The following is a 19142-nucleotide window of genomic DNA, read 5'->3' as shown; positions in this document are numbered from 1 at the left end:
TCTTGGCCTTTGCCAAGAGACAAAAGTCTGGGCTACACCAACATTTAGTGTAATCCAGAACTGCTGCTCTTGTGTACTTACTCTCACAAACACCCAACTAGGTAACATCTGTAGTGCTGGCATTAAAACTGCAAACACCCAAGTCTCTGAAGCTGCCTACTTAGAAAATTACTCATTTCAACCTTCAGTCTTGTGTTCACCTACCATTGGTGCCATTGGTGAATCTTTGGAAGAAACTCTTAGGGAGACAACATGGCTGTCACTCAGTTCAAAGATAAAAACTCAAGTAGGTGATTCAATTTTCTTTCCTACAATGCAACTGGATGGCCTGCCAGATCTTTTTCTTGAAAAATAATAAAATACATTTATATTTAATGTCTGAAAGACAAAGAGAGGATGGTAAATGTCAGCTGTAGCATAGGAATAAAGCTATTCATAGATATGCCTGGATCAACTGAAGACAGGAGAGCGTGGATAGGATCCAAGCAATTCTCTTCTGTGTACAAGTAATTTGCTCACATTTTTAACTGCCACTTGCAACTATTGTTTTGGCACCAGTATTTCATGACTCATGCTCTCCATTTGGGTTCACATGCACCCGTTTCAGTTTGCCTCTAGGAAAGATACGCACTTTATACTGAGGTTCTTGCACTACAACATTTTTCCTAATCTGCATTCTAGTTTTAACTAATCTGATCTTTTGTGTTAGCTTCATACATAGAGGTAAAAGCTGTAGGAAATGAAGGCCATTATTTTCATCAGTGGCACTGATACGCTGCAATGACAATTTTCTCATTTCCTCAAATATAGGAATAGTTAGGTTATAGAGACAAGATTAATGTTATACCACTATTTTTTATTTGCTATAACCAGATAGTATCTGAAACAAAAAGAAACACACTTTGGAATGCTTTTTTTTCCCCATAGGAATAATTAACACAATACTAAGCTACAATTAATATCAAGGTTAGGTAACATGCTCTGGCATTAATGGTTTCTCCTTGAGTTGAGAAAGGCTAACTAAAGGATGCACAATCTTGACAAACACACACAGCATTTTTGCACAGTATATGCACACACACACATGCCCCACTAAAGAAAATACTCCCCACTTCATAGTGCAGGCAGGCAAAAGCCAGAATTTTTATTTAAGTTTCAAATAACAAATACTCATGTTACATTATACTGCTTAGTTTATCGCTTCGGCTTTGAATTCTGTGCTTTCATTCCACGTGTCTACATTTTGCAATTGTCTACACGCTGCAAAATTAACTTTGTACATCATTTAGCATCTGTGCATATCCTTTAGAGCTTAATGTTACACTTTATTAAAGTTAAAGAAATTAAAGGAAATCTTGAATTTTAAGGTACTGAAAACAATCAATAAAATTCCACTGGAAAAAAAACACAGCAGTATAAATGCTTCTTGTAGTACAGTACTCTTAATTTTCTGACAGTGTTATTTTAATGCCATAGTTTTAAATTACTGACTGTATAAAGAGAAGCCTAAGGAAAAAAAAAAAAAATCTTAAATGCCACTCCCAGGTCTGTTAAACTCTGGTGTTGTATGATATATGTACAGTATATAAATATATTTATGTATATATGTACATATATATTGGTTAACATTCATTATAAATAGAACTGTGTTAACTTATGCAGTATAAAAATAGCCACTTTCCTGGGAACATGCAAACACAGTATGCTCTCACCTAATCTATAAAGCCCCAAACAACCAAAACCTTAAGCTCTGATTCTCTATAAAGATGAATTTTAATTGAGGATTTTCCAGCTGATTTAACCATGAAGTTTCTCCACTAAAGATATATAATCTGTTTGATGCTAGCTATAATTAAGCTCAAACACAGTATATTTTGGGTTGTTTACTTTCAAGTATTTTTGCCCCACGGGTCCTAAATCTAGACACACTGCATTTTCTTTTACAGTAAAATATTACTCAGCTCTAAACACTAAAAGCCAAATTACAGGCAATCTGGCATGCTTGCACTGCAGAGAAAAGGCTTTCCTCTGCACTATTCCTATTGTGGGAGGCTGTCCTAATATGGCTATTTGTGCTCCAGGTCTTTTGTTCATTGCAAAGCATTATTGAGATTCCCATACTGTAGATTCTTAAGGCCAGAACAGAGAGTACTACAACCACTTAAGTCTCATCTGCTGCTCACTGAAATTCATTCTGAGGTCCCTGCATTCAGCACAGTGACTGGTGGCTGGACTAAAATACCTCTCCTGCTACAGCCAAAGAGGTTCCAGCCTCAGAAGAGCGAGATCTTGACTTTTTAGTGACTTTTCCCAAGGGGAAAAAAATTCGGTTCCATCCGAACCAGAAGTGACATTTTTCCTTTTTCTTGCCATATGAAAAACTGAAAAATTGTTTTGCCCTGAAACATCCCTTCTCCAAAGTGCTCTCAGTACTAGTTAGAAAAGCAAAAGCAAAAAAAGGGGGTTACATTCAAAGGTGACACTATTTGTGTTCTTCTGCTCACCTGTCAGCTCAGCAGAGAGCACACAATGGGTTGGACTGTGGAAGAAACAGTGCCGAGTCCTTCTGCTGAACAGCTTTTAACCATCTACAAGGAGAAGGCCACAATCAGGTGACTGTGTCGATCATGGCATACACTGAATTTCAGTTCTCCATCTCATTCCATTCTACACAGCTAAAACCCCACTCCTGGACATTTCAGAGGGCGGAGACTGAAATGCAGCTGTCTCTATTCCTTACAACCTCATCTCACCCAGCAATTGATCTTGCTGCCTTTCAGTGTTTATAAAAGTATTTCATACAAAGACAAACAACAAGAATCAAGGCACACTCTCTTCAGCATAACATTTTTCTTGTGATTGAGGACTTTCTGAGGAAGTAGGAAATCTGAGTGTAAATGGCATGGGCAAAGGAAGGACGTCAGCCTCGTTTTTTTCATTCCAAGGATTATTATTTGCACCTGCAAGTTACTGGGGTTATAGAGGGATGATCTAGATACTCCCTGCTCCAGCAGATAAATAGATATGGCTCTGGAAAAGTTCTCCAGATTATTTGTTGTGTTTGGATTAAATATGTGACTACACTTCTGACAATCAAAAGTGCACATCCCAGAATTCGCTATGTCACCAATTGCAGGATGAGGTGTGCATCTAAATGATTTGGATGCCAGTGAAGGCCTACTTTCCTCAAGATGTTGGATGAAGTTGCTTGTGCAAGCCTTTCTCTCTACTAGTTAGGTACACCTAACTCCTTATCCCCCAAGCAAAATGGCCTAATGTTCCCAGCCACAACCTACATTCTTACCCTATTCCCAGGGTGGCTCCCACATTTTTCCCAGAAGTCTTTTCTATGTCAGAAGTGATGAATCTTTGTTAAAGTAGCACAGTCTTCCAGCTTTTATATTTTCAGGAAAAAAATATGAGGCATTCTATTTCTTATAGTAAGTAGCATAAATGCACCAAAACAATGGTATGGATACCCCTGTATTAATTGTTTAGAGAGCTGTCGTTGGAAGTTGGGGACTGGGAAGTCACAAAAGGCTCATTTGCCTTCTGATCGTCCTTCATGGAGGCTGCTTGGTCTGAGATGGAAGAGAAGGAGAGCTGGTCATGTTCCATTATATGCACTTGGTCCTCTTCCTTGTCCTTCTTCACATAAAACAACTTCCTAAACTTTTTTAGCTCATGGAGTTCACAGAAAGTCTCCAGAACCACTAACATAGCAATAAGGCCCAGCAAGAGATAACCTGGGTACACAAAAGAAAGAAAAAAAGTGTTTTAATTATTATAAAACTAAGTGGGGCTGGAAAAGTTTTAACCCTGTATGTTTTCCCACCCCTGTCATTTCATGTTACTTCTCTTTATGACCCCATTTCAGAGCTCTGTAACCCACTTTGGACTGTTAAATCCTTTTTTTCCTTTTTCCTTCTACAATCCAGATGACCTCACATAATCAAAAAAAGTAATGGTAGTGGCTTTAATTCTGTTACAACTGCAAAAGAGAAAAACATGCAAAGGCACTAAATGAACCAGAATACTAAAATGTACCACATGCACACTCCCCCATTTACAACCTTCATGACTAAACATGCCTCAAAATATGTTTTTCCCTTAATATTCCTATGTGTTACAAATTGAAGTAAAGCATGGTAGCTAATTAGTTGTTTGTACCAGTTTAGCAGGACAAATCACTTATATTTCATGAAAACTTTTGGATTATTTTCCTTTAAAATTACAAGAAGATATTCAACACCCTGAAATGAGCAGAAAAATAAAGAAACTAGAAATGTGCACTAAATCAGTACAATCAAGATGAAAAATTACTGTAAAATTGCTGGTGCTATTCCTCTTCAAATACGTGCATCTAGAATTTGAGGGAAGGTGTTTTTAAATCTCAATGTTTCTTTAGATCCCTGCTACTAATCATTAAAATGTATTGAGGGGCATGATTCAAGCAGAAGCTAAGTATATAATTATTAATACAAAAGGCTTATCCAAAGGCTGAACATTAAACGTGCTGAAAGATCAACACAGATTAATCATAATCTACATATGGTCACTGTTCTGGTACCTAAAGGCATAAATATTTCACTTGTAGTTACAGATTATTCACTGGCAATAACACTTTCCTTTTCCTTCCAGGAGCACCATTAAATATTGCAATACCAGGTGCTGATCTAAATCAGCATTACAGCGAAAATTTATGAATAGTTTTTAAGCTTTATCTCATGACACCAAATGGGAGCTATGCATTAACACAATGAGGAAGTGACAAAGCTGTGCCAATTAAAAGGCATCTATAAATCTGCACTGAGAATTTTGTAATTGTGTCTGAAACTCAGTCCAGCTGATCACCACTTGATTTAGAGGAGGAGTTGTGTTCTAAAATTCTTGAAAAGCCTGTAGAACTCATTAAACATTTTCTGATGTAGAACTCAAACTCTTCTTGAATGTACATTCAGCAAGACAAAACATTTTATACAGCCTCTTTGGTTCCTTGAATAGTTCACATGAAAGGAAAAAGAGTAAGTTAAAAGTTATTACCTTAAAAACTCTTGAAATTAAATACTCTAAGGTCACAACTTAGCCTAAAAGCTACTTTTGGTTTTTTAGTATTTTCTGCAATTCATTTCCTAAGCATTCTACAATTTGAAAAAGAATAATCTGAGCCCAAATGCTTTCTTTTAAGTTTTCAGAAGTGTTAGAATTTTTACAAGGCTTTTACTAGGCATGACTTTGTCCATTCACTTCATTATTCAGCTTCCCCTAATCAACTCTGGAGATCAGCAGGTTGTAATTAAAAGCTACTGCTGCTAAGATAAACACGATGAGTAGTGAGGCAAGTGTCCTGCAATGAAAACAGGCCTCACAGGAGCATAAAATAAAGCGTCCTGTTGGCTTGTTCAAGACCCTACTTCAAGGAATGAAAATTCAAAGCCCAATCTTTCTTTAGTTAAAACCAAATCTACACTAAGGTTACTGGATCATGCACAGGAGCACAAATGCATACCAGCATAAGAAATGAACCAGAAAGAAAAGGTTTGTTTTGGCCATTCAGATCTCATAACTTGTGCATCTGAGGACCCAGGACTGCACAGACTGAAGCCGTATCAGAAACTGGGAAGCTTCAAAACAATGTCACTGCAGCATACTGCCCTCAGCATACATTCATTCAGAACATCAACACAAAGATAATTTACTTAGTTCTGCTTTTATCAAATCACTGACCTGATTTGTGCCTATCTTCTGTGTCAAACACAATAAAACAATTTAAATTGAACATTCATGGTCTTGCTTTGTTATCTTCTCAATCAACTTGTCTCTCTTGTTGACAGCTGGCATGTCCGAGTGCCAGTGTCAGCTACTTTCTATTACAACTGGAGTCAGAAACTTTGCTATTCTGCCTCATTTCCCACTGGTCCTTGATTTGTCTCTGTTCACCTGTCATCTCCTCTTATAAGACAACCTTAGATTACAAGGATCATCCTCCTGACTCTGTAATGCACTGAAATCTTAGCCTAAAATGCTCATAATCGCTTTCGTAACAGTAATGTGAGCATTTTTTCCTACTACTAATAGGAAAGTAAGTAGCTATGAGTAAGCACAACAGAATTCCAGTTTTAGCTTTTTCGTTCTTAACTAAGAAAACTGACCTTACTTGAAGCTTTCCTCTTTGCACAGCTACCTACAATGCCCAGTTTGCTAGCTGACAGCTCACAAAATAATCACAGTGCATGGAATGAACCAGGGAAAGCCTGATTATTATTTTATTTTTATTTTTTTTTATAAAATGCCTTTTATATAGCTGGCTAGTTTGACACTTACATGTAATTCCGATTTTATACAGCTCTCGGAATTTCTGATTGTAGCCTTCTCCTGGCACATAGTCTCCAAGGCCAATGGTGCTCAGGGAAATGAAACAAAAGTAAAAAGATTCCAAAAAATTCCAGTCATCTTCCAGAACAGAAAATATCGCTGCTGGGATTAAGAAGAAGCACGAGACAGTGATGAAGCCAAGGACCATGGCGTGGATGATTGCAACAATCTGCTTGGAGAAGCCCCAGCGAATGTGGAAGTAGAGCACGGGCCGCCGGGTGACGTACACAATGATGCGCTGTACCACTGCAGTCAGGAACAGCAGTGTAAATGGGATCCCAATGACAGAGTAGATGATGCAGAAGGCCTTTCCTCCATCAGATAAAGGCACTGTGTGTCCATAACCTGCAACAAAGCAGAGAAGGCATAGGTTGAGCTAAAGCTAGAAGTTCAAGTACCAATGTGAGTTGGTACATCAAGTACATTGTGGGAGACAAAGAACCACTTCACTATTGCTAATTCTGAATTCTGCTATTCTTGACAAATGCTGTTCAAAGATCTGTTTCAAGCAGGCAAACAAGCCTAAGTACTCACTAAAACCAAGTAAAAATAAAAACATTTTTATATTTCAACATTGTGAACATAATTGTATAAAAGCTTATTTTGGAGAAGCAAGTAATGCTTAGGTAGGAGTGGGAACCTATGCCAGTAAAACTGTGTTATTTTAGGCTTTCCTACTCACTTTTTTTGTTTAGTTTTACAAAGTGATCTAACTTCTTTTACCCATCGTGTCAAGTGGAATAATCCAGACTTCAGAAAAACGTTCACAGATCTACTTTATAGTAAGATGTGCCAAGATCTTTTGTGAAAATCATAAAATACATAGAATTAGTAGAATAAGCATTCCATGCTATGTACTTCCATGCTTCCTCAAGATGTTTAGAAGACAATCCATCAAACGTGTCTAAAAGCAGAACAAACACCTTCACAGCAAAACTCCTGGGATCTAACCACTGCGGCTGGATTTTTGCCTACTCATTTCTATACTGGAAGTATCAATAGTAATCTGTTTAGTCTGCAGGAATGTATGCATTGTTTTACAGGCTGATCATGGCCAGCAATCTCAACTCCACAAACAAATGCAATTACACTTGTGCTGGGCACAAGCAGCTACATTGCCAAAACACACTCTGCCAGACAGCCTGGTTCCACAAGTAAGTCATAGCCACAGAAAAAAAAACAACCAACCAGTTAATATGGCACAAACCAGGAATGCTTTCTTCTGTTTGCCAACCAAAAAATACAAGTGTTTTGTTTACACTGCAGCAAGGAAGAGGAAATCTCTTGAAATCTAGTTTGGGCAGTCTTTATACCAGTACCAAACCAAGCAAGTGGAGACAGGCCCTAGTAATTCTGCAAACTCAAATCTGCCAGCTCATTCAGGGTATGTTAGTTCTGTAAAGTGAGACACCTTCCAGAGCTACTGCAACTACCTACCTTGACATGCCCAGGCACAGCTCAGCATGTACAGGGCTGTACTGCTCCTGCTGCCTGAACTGGGCTCACTCTGTAACACTGGAGCAGAGAGAGATTCCCAAGGGCTCCTGGGAATCAACTGCCTGCTCCCCTGTGAAACCTGCTGTTCTGCAAGCCTGATGAGGTTTTATATGAACCCAAGAGATTTCTCCTCTACATTAAATGCAGAAGCATTGCTCTTTTAGGTTTTCTGGTGGAATAAGGAAAGGAAATGTTCTTTTTATTTAAGATGCACAGAGATGCTTCCAGACAATGAAAGATGGGCAAAACATCTTATTACAACGTACAAAGTCTTGTAAAAGAAGTGCATGAGATGTAGTCTTTCCATGTTAGCTAATCTCACAGTATTTGACTTTTCATGACATTATGAATACTTTACCCAAGCTCAGTCTTTTGAACCCCAGAAAATTGTATCAATAGCTTTTTCTCTCGCTCACCTGTTTGCTTTATCTATTTTGAGATAAGAGAATCAGAACTCCACAGAGGATGACAGATACAGCTGAATCAGATTTATGAAGCTGCAGAGAAGGATTCTCACCTTGTGTTCTACTCCATCCCTAAATAATGCTGGACATTTGGCTGGCATTTCTGACTACCACTGAGCTGACACTTTCTTGGGTCTGTCTATCAGAACCCCAGGATCTTGTTCCTCAGAGGCATCTAGGGATCCACCAGTGCAGATCCCATCACTTCATATGTGAAACTATGACTAGTGTTGCTGTGTGCATCACTTAACATTTTATCTGCACTCATTTTCAAGAGCCATTTTATTGCCCAGTTGCCCTGCAGCTCTTCCATCATCCTTACTGCCTTTAATAATTCTGTCTTTATTAAACTTTGTTACCACCCTCCTCAGGTCATTTATGAATGTATAGAACAGCAAAAGCTGCAACACAGTCCTCCAAGGAGTAACTCTTGTGACTAGCCCCTACTTTAAACTAACCATTTTCTCCTTCCCTCAGTTTTCTATCTTTCTGTCTCGCATCCATATGAGGATCAACCCCAGCTGCTTAGCTTTCCTGAAAGCGTTTTGTGAAAGACAATCAACTCCAAGTTTGGAAGAGAAGATGGACATATTTTAAGTAGATCCTAGTTTGTCTAAAACTGTCTATGTGACATAAATACAAAAAAACCCCCAACAATTGCAATGCTCCATCACATCAAGGTGTGTTTAGTAAAGGGGGACTAGAGGTGTTTTATTTGCGTAAGACACAGATCAGACCTTCTCTGGACTAATCCACCTCATTCCACACTTAAAGAATGAATTCACACTGAAAGAAGAGCAGAGAAAGGTTACTGAAACCATGAGGGGAGTAGAGACTATTTTATGAGAGGCAGATAAAAGTGCTTGGCTTTCTCGGCACAGCTGAATGGAGGCTGAAAAGTGATAAAGTATCTTCCTGTTAATGCATCGACATACAAGTACTACCAAGGGAAAATAAATGCTTTAGATGAAGAATAATATTGCCACACAAATAGCTTTGATGTAGCATGAATACATTTAGTCTAGAAATTAGAAAAAGGTTTCTAAGCTTCAGAGGAATGTTTTGGAGCAATTTCGGCACTGGGAAAAGAACCCAGCTATACTTAAAATGGAGCCTGATGAAGCTTGGTAACCTGATGGATGGTGCAATATCATGAGGCTATACAAGACAAGCAAAAATTGAGATTGCAGACCTCAAAAGTCCCTTGCAAGCTCCAGGTTCCTAAATTTAACATATGTTTGCACTGTACAATGAACCCAAGCTTTCACTAACTTGAATCCAAACATACTTATTGTGCTTACAAAAAAACCCCAACCTAATCTGACATATTTGTCAGTTTCTGCACATAACAGGTTGATGGCAACTTAATTCCAGTCTCTGCACTGAGCCAGGCAGCAGTGAGCTCATTTCTTGGTAAGGAAGGGTTCTACTACCTCTCCAATACTTCTCTCATAATTCCTTTTTAAGGACAAACCTTATCCTTTCAGGTGCTACACAGTACGTAGAATGAGAAAAACTTTACTACAGGCAAGTTTGCAACAAGGTTATATTAAACTGGGTGCTCAGACTACTTGCCTGGTTAATCCTTACAGAAATTTTCCCAATTCACAGAATTAATTAAGGTGCCTGAAGCAGATGCTACCTTCTAAGGTCTGCTCTGCCCCTCTGGTGAGGTTGTCACATCACTTAAGGGGACAGCTGAGGGCATTCTGTATCTGCCCCTCAGCTACTCACAATTACAGGAATTATAATACTAAAGAGCCTTGACGGTTTTAGACTGAGGAGAGAACGTATGCTCCACTCACCCAGCAGCAGTAAAAGGATGACAGCTTCCAAAAGCAATGGATGAGTGATCAATGTCTGCTTGCTACTCAGGAAACAGTCACCGCCTGAGAATAATTATATGGAGAAGCCTGAGCTAAAGCAGTCACAATTTATGAGCCTATGGCAAGTGGGTAGGAAAAGAATCAGTATTTTGTCCCAGTATTGCTTATGTGACTTTTCCTAACAATGCCTATAATCTTAGTCATCACTGCACAAATGTCATTTAAAAAAAAAACACAACACAGCCACACATTAAAAGACATGAAATTACAGATCTGAAACAGGAGACATATTCTGTCTGCTTTCAGACACTGGCACTCAATTGCCTCCAACCTCTGCTCCCACACCTGTTTGTAGCTTCTTTGTACTGTCACCACTTCAGGAAATGTCCTTCTATAATCCCCCCATAAAACGTTTAGCACACATTAGTTCTACATAAGTAATAGATAATAAAATGTATACCAATGTGCCTTTTCCAGAGGAAACTACCATGTTCAAAAGCATTACAACTGCAATCCTAAGATACTATTTTTGTTATGAGAAAAGGATGCTCACAAGAAGGGAACTACTTAGGAAGACATTTCTTTATTCTACCAATAAGACTTACTATGGGTGACTAGAATTAAATTGCCTATGTAGCATATCTGGTAACTGTGTTACTGATTAGGAAGACAGACAAGATTTACTGATTTTCACATGTATAATGCAAATATCAGATAACAATCACCCATTCAAGAGCACTGACCTTTGAAAAAAACACTTAGATAACCTGCTCCAACTCATAAGCAAAGTGACACCAGAGATAAAAGGCTATTGCTCACATATAATCCCTTATATTGTCTATTCATAGTTTACAAGTATCATTGCTTCAAAAAAAGTCACAGAAAAAAATGCATGCAAGACTAGCAGGATTTGCCAAATTAAGTAAGATCAATGCCCTATCTAGCTCAGTGTCTTGAGACAGACTGATCATACAAGGGACAAAACCCCACAAAATGTAGACAGCAGGCTTTCAGCTCTGCTCATATATGGGGATTTTTTCCTTAAAACTAATGTGCTGTCTTATGACTTGGAGGACTTCTACTGTTACAAGTTTACATAAATACACAAAATGTCTTTATCTGTTCTGATGCAATTTTGAATGTTAGCGTATTTTACAAACGTACTTATTTTTAGAAAGAATGTGAAGTGTTCAAATCTTTCTACATTGATCTTGGTGTGAGTTATACAGGTGAGTCACATGTTAAAGAAAATATTTACTCTTCCATTTGCTGTCTTTCAAGTTAGTCTTTTGTTCTTATCTTTCCAAAAAGGCTTGGTCTTGCCTTTTTTCTACTTTTCAGTGGTTTGTATCCATCTTGTGCAAGTTTCTGTTTTAGTTTTGGTTTTTTTTCCTGTTTTACCTGTATCTAACTGTTCCTCAGATACTGCTTTCACAAATCTAGGCAGTTTTGTGTGCTTTGTCTCATCATAATTCAGTCCTTCCTGTAGCTCATTAATTGGTCTTTTCTCTGTTAAAAAACAGTCTGTCAGAACCCTGAATTGAGCACTGAGTGCAGAGGTGCTGCAATGCTGTTTTGTGATAACCTAGCCAGGACTTCTACACAGAGGTGCCCAGGGGCTGCCCCAAAGGGCGGGATGTTTGAATAACATAACTGCATCAGGTGAGGCAAGCAATGCACAAAGAGTTGCAGCAGCCTTTGGAAAGTTTCCCCCAGACAGCCTCTCCCAGGCTATGGTGGGGAAGCCTGGAAGGTGTGTATGCAGACTGCAACACTGGCTTTCTCTTGCCCCTTTGTTCTACCACCATAGCACCAGATGTCTAGCTCTCATAAGCTGGTCCCATAAACAGGGACCACCATCCACAGCCTTAAGCTCACTCCTCTCCCTTCATGACAAACAGTCAATGTTTCCTATCTGTTTTCTTCTGCCAGGTGCTCTGGAGGGAGCAGACTTCTTTCCTACCACAGGTTTCCTACCAAGCCACTCATACCTCAAGTCCCCCTAGCCTCAGATGACCTGCTGCAACACCACAAGCTCTATGTGGCACCACTAAGATACTGAGGGTGGGGAGGGGGTTATCTTCAGCACACTCAGTGTCCTTCCTGACACACCCATTCAGATGGCAGAGTCATAACAACCAACCCCATTGAGGCAGCACAACATGACAAGCGTGCTTATCTCTTTGCTGGTTCGAGTCAGTGTCCCTGAAGTCAGCCCTTTAAGTCTGCTCATAATCTCAAAATGCTCCAATAAATGAAGTGAATCATGTATTATGTATCAGAGTTATGCAAAATCTTGAATTCATCACAACATACATGACTCACTGAAATACGATGAAAGTAAATTATAATATTTGCATAATTTCTACACTGTTATTTTTATAAACCCTTGACATTTTCCACTGTGTTTAACAATGAAATACATTGTTCTTCATCACTGGTCTCTTATCTTCTAATATAAAAAAGAAACGTCTGGTGACAGTAGATCCATGTGGCAAGAGATATTTCAAGTAACTCTTGAGGTTTTTTTTGTTAATTACAAGGAAGAGCACAGCAGTAACCCAGATGATTGTAAACTTGCCCTACAGAGTTCAAACCAACAGCACTATGATTGAAGTACATGATTAGTAAGTTTATGCAATGTACAGCAGCTGACTGGGCCATAAATTTGCAGACAAATGTCACCTACTACACAAAATGAAAAAAAAATTAGGAAGACATATGCAGGATATCTACATGTACCAAAGCATTTGCTCAGAATACAAATTATTTTAGAAAAAGTATTTCACTTCTTCTACTTCTATAGGGTGTGCACTGGGAAGAACCAGCTTTAAAGATGGCTGGTGGGCAGGCAGTTAACAAGCCTTTTAGCATACTTTTCCACATAAGCCTTTCTAACCAGCAATATAGACAGAAAAAAGAATGTAAAGGACTGTAAACAGGCATGGAAACTCATCAATAGCTAAAAATGTGCAAAATGGCAGCATTGTGCTACTAGAAAAGACTTTTCAAAACTCTTAGGCAGAGGCTTGAGACAGAGCAATAACATTAAAACAAGACATTGAGACAATGTTGTATGTTAAAAAGGGGTAAAAATTAAAAGTTCACCAACTCAGTTTTGTTAAACAAATCTTAGAACCTTTTCAGCCAGGCTGAGTTAAGCTACCCTATATGGCAGAAAGGAGGAAAAATTTCTCTGTGACAGGGATTTTTAAGCAGAGGAAATCCACTGGAATGCTACATTTTGTTACCTCCTTGGCTAAGAGAATGGAATTAGTTTTGGAGGAAGAGATGCTGTAAAGGGAATTGATGAAATTATCTGGGGTTAAAAAAAAAAAAAAAAAAGAGGAAAAATGGGGCTGATGAGGAGCTTTTTGAAACCTACTTAATTTCACTAATCAAAGTTTACAACTCAAAGAATTGTATTGGGTTAATTAGGGAGGTGATGAAGGGTGTGGCAGAACCTCTTAAACCAGTTCTACCACTGCAGAAAACATTAATTAGCTTCATTCTCACACAGCACCAGTAAGGGTCAATTAAACTTCTAGCTGAAGTGATTTAGTATGGTGCTATTTCTCCAAGAAATATTCTTTTTCTTTCAAGCTAGGAAATATGTCAAGATGATTTTCCTTCGTTCCAATCTAGCGGCCGATGCTAGAATTGTCTGTTTCAGGAGAAAATTATGTAACCTGGTACTATATTGAGGTTGCTGTGCACCTTTATATGTAAACATGAGCTATAGTAGGTGGGAATATTGACATTGTGTCTTGGGCATGTCTTTCTAATTTCATTTTTTTTCCTGTTCCGATTAGGCAGCAGGAGGAGGAACTTTTGTCACTTTAAATACTCATGACAAATAAGAATAAAGTACAAATAACCTTTAATTTCCTTCTTCAAATTCTGACATACTTTTATATGAATTATTATACTTTATCTCATGTAGAGATGAAAATACAAACAAGTCTTTTCAAACTAGGAAAAAACCCTACATTCTTGAAGACTGATGAAAAATAGCTTTGTTCCGTAAGTGAGTGAGCTGCTCTCGTGATCCACAAACACCAATACAAAAGCACATGTTAAAAACATTTTTCAATCAAATTTGAGTGACAAAACATAAAGCAGGACAAGTACCCTGTTGTCATTTCAATCAGCAAGAGGAAAACTGGAGTCAGTGCAGAGGGGCCCCTGGAACATATCTATTTACAAATGGTAATTTTCCATTTGAAAAATGCTATCATTTTTTATACTCTGCATGTCCCAGAGAGGCAGAAGGAGATATTACAAGATGTCACAATGAAAAAAGTATTTTTATGTTGTTGGGCTTCTCAGCAGAACCAGTCCTTTAAAACATTAAAATAGTTTGGTTGCAAGAGAAACTGAGATCTGATTCTAAAAAACTCATCTCAATGTAATGAAATAAAGCAACAACTGATCTTATTACGTAAAAGATCAACTATCTGTCAAATCTTGCTCAGAACCCATTTTTTGGACTATATGAACGTAAACTATAGCAAAAGGAAAAAAAAAATTAGCTTCATCGTCACTTTGTTTACATTAGTATTACAGCACAGTAAATACGGATCCATACAGTGAAACACTTGGTATCATGGACTTAATCTTACCATTATATTTAAGGAAGCCAAAGTTTACTTCAGGTTTGCTCTACTCTTTCAATCAACAGTGGATGCCCAGTAATAGCTGAGGTGTGCTTCCCTGCTCACAAGTGTGCCCCCCTGCCACAGCAGGACTAAAAAAAAAGCCACAACTAGGGCAGATCACTCAGAAAGGCATCCAGACAGGTCTTGAAAGTCTCTAGAGAAGGAGACTCCACAACCTCTCTGGGCAGCCTGTTCCAGTGCTCTGTAACCCTCACAGTAAAAAAGTTCTTCCTCACATTGAGGTGGAACTTCCTGTGCTTGAGTTTAATTCCATTGCCCCTCATCCTATCACAGGGCAAATGAGCTTGTCCCTGTCTTCTTGATGCCCAACCCTCATGTATTTATAGACATTAATTAGATCCCCCCTCAGTCTTCCCCTTTCTAGACTGAAAAGCCCCAGGTCTCTCAGCTTTTCCTTGTAAGGCAGGTGTTCCAGTCCCTCAAGCATCCTCACAGCCCTCTGTTTGATTCTCTTAAGTAGATCCCTGTCCCTCTTGAACGGGGGAGCTCAGAACTGGACACAATACTCCAAGAGAGGTCTCACCAGGGGCGAGGGGGAGGAGAACCTCCCTCGACCTGCTGGAGATACTCCTCTTAATGCACCCCAACTCTCTCACACCACCCTGCAAGGCAATGCACACCAGATGCAAAGACTACAGTCTGATAGGTATACTGAATGGTTAGCAAGCAGTAACACTGTTACCACTTACAGTGACTACTGGTTTAGCCAGTAACCCATAGTTACTAGGTAATGAAGAAAGTGAACAACATTACAACCATATAGCAGTGATGCTAATGATGAAGTGATTCCCATACCATCAGTTGAGATCCACATGGGGAGAATAGGCTGTTATAAGGCAGTGCTCAGTACAGATATGGCAGACTGGATGTGTTGCACTAGAGCAGGAAAGCTGTAGATGGAATCCATTGCACAGCAACCAGATGCAGACAAAAGAGTAAGTACAGAAATTAGCCTGTTCCTCCCACATCTGAGATTATTAGTAGTGAGTGTTTGGCACAATAGTATCTCTTTTCAACAAAAGTATTAGAGAGAAATACAACTCAAAAGTTAATAACTTTAAGTGGAAAATGATAGTGTTCTTTCAAGCCACCACCTGACACCGGATCTTGCTAATCCTGCCTGGGTGCATTATGTATGAGTAAAGAAGACATCATCAAACCAAGGAAACTGTTAGATCTTTTCAGCAGACTACACAAAAGCACATACCGTTTGCCAACAAAAAGGGATTCACCACACTGCAGACCAGGGTGGCAGCACTCCAGGTGAGGCACATACTCCATTCCAGGGCTAGTACACAAGCCTTTAGAAAGGAAACAGTCTCTGCAGAAAGAGTATAGGTTCTCAAGCAGTCAGATGGCAAAACTTTCCCACTTACCCTCTGAGAGCAGACTTTTCAAACCCTAGCTGTAAGCTACACAGCTCCTATCAAACTGTACATTGAGAAACTCCTTTTTGTTGTGACATGCTAAACCTTCAGCCTAGTATGAGGTTTGTGTGGGCTCGCCCTGTGCTCCTACAGAGCCCTGACAACTTCAGTCACATTTTTTGAAGCAACGTGTGATTAAAGACTTCATGCCCTGGATATGCATGGCTTCATGCTCTGCTCAGGGCAGGACCAAAGACTAAGTATGCCAGTGCAGGCTGAGGTCTGCTAAAATCTCTGTGGCAAAGCATTCAGGCTTTACTTCTATCACAGATAAAAGTCAAGAGATAGGAGTGCATTTCCGGGTTTGCTTTCAGGCTTTTTGTTTAAGTTAACAGTACTTCTTTTTAAACTTGAAGTCTTTATACTGGAATTTGGTTCCTTTCAGCATTATCCTGTATTTAAGACCCCGTAAGGGTTAAACTGAAATAAAATCTGGATCTATCTAGTTTTGGGGTATCCCCCCCAGTAACAGCACATCTCTAGAAATACCTATGCAAAACACAAACATCACATCTTCAGATCTGTCTCCAGCAAAGATTTAGCATAAGTAACGGAACATGTATCTTGTTTCAACAGCTATTCTATTTTACAATATAGGGAAAAAATTACAATGACAAAAATCTGCCAAATAAAATCCAACCAACTGGTCAAAAGCAAGGTGAGACTTCCTGAGGACTCCTCTGAGAACTCAGCCTGGAAAATTCCAATTATTCTTTTATTGGTTTGCCTACCCACTAGGCAACAGATGGTAAAAAATCTGTATCTAAGTAGGGGCTCGACCAACAGACTACTTGCTTATGAATGTTTCCTGGTAGGACAAACTCTCAGAAGCTTATATTTGATAAAGGAGAAACACAAATTAGTTTTATTAGGAAAGCTTTACTTGCAGTCCTCCAAAATGTTAGAAAACAAGACAGGTTTTGTGCTGCACAGTATGGTCCTCTGCTTAATGTCTGGTGCAGTTTACTGGGGAAAGATTTCTAAATATTGATGATTTGCACCTTTTACCATCCCAAATGCACCTTGGGATGTGTCAAAAGCTTTGAGTATGTTGCAGTGGCACTCACTACAGTGCTTTAATCACATATCCAATTAGTGAAAAAAACCTATCTGCTAAGTTATAATTTCTTGCACTGAAATGAGCCACAGTTGTTCTTTCTGTCATCTGGGAATAAAAAGAAACAATCAGCTGCAAATTAGTATGCTTTCCACCTCCACTTCTGAAACAAGGATTGCTTTGTTGCACCATCAGAAGGAACAGAGCATGAAAACAGTGAATGAAACCAATATTGTGGGCAGTAAGGAATTATCACACAACATTAAAAAATTAGTTGATTTCATGCTGTGGAGTTTAAATAAAATCTGTAAGCAGCATCTTTATATTAAAATACAACCTCACACAGAAGAAAGTGTTATCTACTAGATACAGCAGGGGAATAGGAATTTATACTTCTAATCTTGTTATTGATTTAACATGTGGAACTCAGGGAAACTACTGTCATCAGCTTCCTTGTTTGGCAGGGGAAGATGCATCATCCTTACCTACCTTTGTAAGATACTCCAGTATTTCATACGTAAATCAATCAGACATCATAAAGCATTTGCACACAAATAAATAGTATTTCTATCTTCTGTTTTAAAAGCTATTTCTCAGAAACACGAAGAACTCAACAGCCCATAGAGCAAAGTAAAAGCAATTTAAGATAAATAGCAAAATTCACTAAAATAACTAAGAAAAACACAGAACTCAAGTGCATCAGTATCCACTTTTACATGCAGCATATTTCATCTGGAATAATAATTTCTAACTAAAAAATAATAATTAAGATAAATTAAGAGACAATATTTACGCAAGGGCCAAAGTGAGATACTTTTTCAGATGAGATGGATTGTGCTAAACTCTAAATCACAGTCCTAAATATCTAAATATGATGGTTGATGGTACTCTGCCATATAAATATACTCACAGTTTCATGCTCAAAATAGGGCATTAATTTTCAAGGCCCAATGGAGAAATGACTTCAGAGAAGTAGCTTATTAAACCATAAGCAAATTATACATATACACTAGTTCTGTTGAAACGTTCATGTTTAGGACATTCTGAATAGCAAAAGTTAATTGTGGGAACCATAAATGTGATTAGTTACACTGGAACCAAGATACCCAGGATAACCACAATGGTATGTCCTGCCAATAAATAAAGGGAAAAGAAAACAACATGCTATTTCTGCTTGTAAGAGGATGAAATGGAGACAGTTTTGCTTATCTAAAATAAGTTATTTAGAAATAGTGATGTATCATTTAGAAAGGCAAACTGCAGATGTAAAACATACAGCCAGTAATGTAAAGATACAGAGTAACCTAAATGCTATATTGTTTTCAAACACTATGTTGTCTGCTTAGATTAATGGCAATTTATTTTAAAATGGTGAACCTCTCTTTAGTTTGTTTGAGAACTGTCTCTTGGTGGGATATTTGATGTTTCCATAATTTTTTGCAACTACAGGGTGATTTTTCCATTGGAGAGATAACACCCTAACCTTTCAGGAACAGAATAAGATAGTTCTCCGTGTAATGAAAGCAGCAGGCAACATTAAATCAGTGGGACAATTCACCAAAAATGCTCCAACTGCCCAAGGTCAGTCAAAGACTGGTAACACTGACCAATGATTTTGAATCCCGTTTTCTTAAATCCCATTATTTTAAGACAGCACACATATCAGAAATGCTTAGCAATCATCCAGGCTGAAGACTGAATCATACTAAGGCTTCTCATGTTCAGTACCCTCCTGTCAGTGCCTGCATTTGCAAACCACAGCCAACATGAAAAAGGCTGGATGTCAATGCAACCAATGACTCTCCTAGGGAAAGAGG

The 19142-nt window shown here is 38.5% G+C and overlaps 1 protein-coding gene across 1 annotated transcript; it reads right to left on the bottom strand.

Annotated features, from left to right (window-relative positions):
- Positions 1-3242: 3242 nt before the first annotated feature.
- KCNK1 (potassium channel, subfamily K, member 1) lies at positions 3243-7102 on the bottom strand. Its single transcript, XM_010004555.1, has 3 exons — positions 7099-7102; positions 6325-6720; positions 3243-3746 (listed from the first exon to the last, which is right to left on the bottom strand). The coding sequence occupies exons 1-3, from the start codon at positions 7100-7102 to the stop codon at positions 3487-3489; spliced, it is 660 nt and encodes a 219-aa protein (XP_010002857.1). The 3' UTR covers positions 3243-3486.
- Positions 7103-19142: the final 12040 nt, after the last annotated feature.

The sequence above is a fragment of the Chaetura pelagica genome, unplaced genomic scaffold, assembly GCF_000747805.2.
Source record: "Chaetura pelagica isolate M959 unplaced genomic scaffold, ChaPel_1.0 scaffold9, whole genome shotgun sequence".
NCBI classification, from domain to species: domain Eukaryota; kingdom Metazoa; phylum Chordata; class Aves; order Apodiformes; family Apodidae; genus Chaetura; species Chaetura pelagica.
Note: the sequence above shows the minus strand (reverse complement) of the source record. Positions and strands in the feature narration are given on the sequence as shown.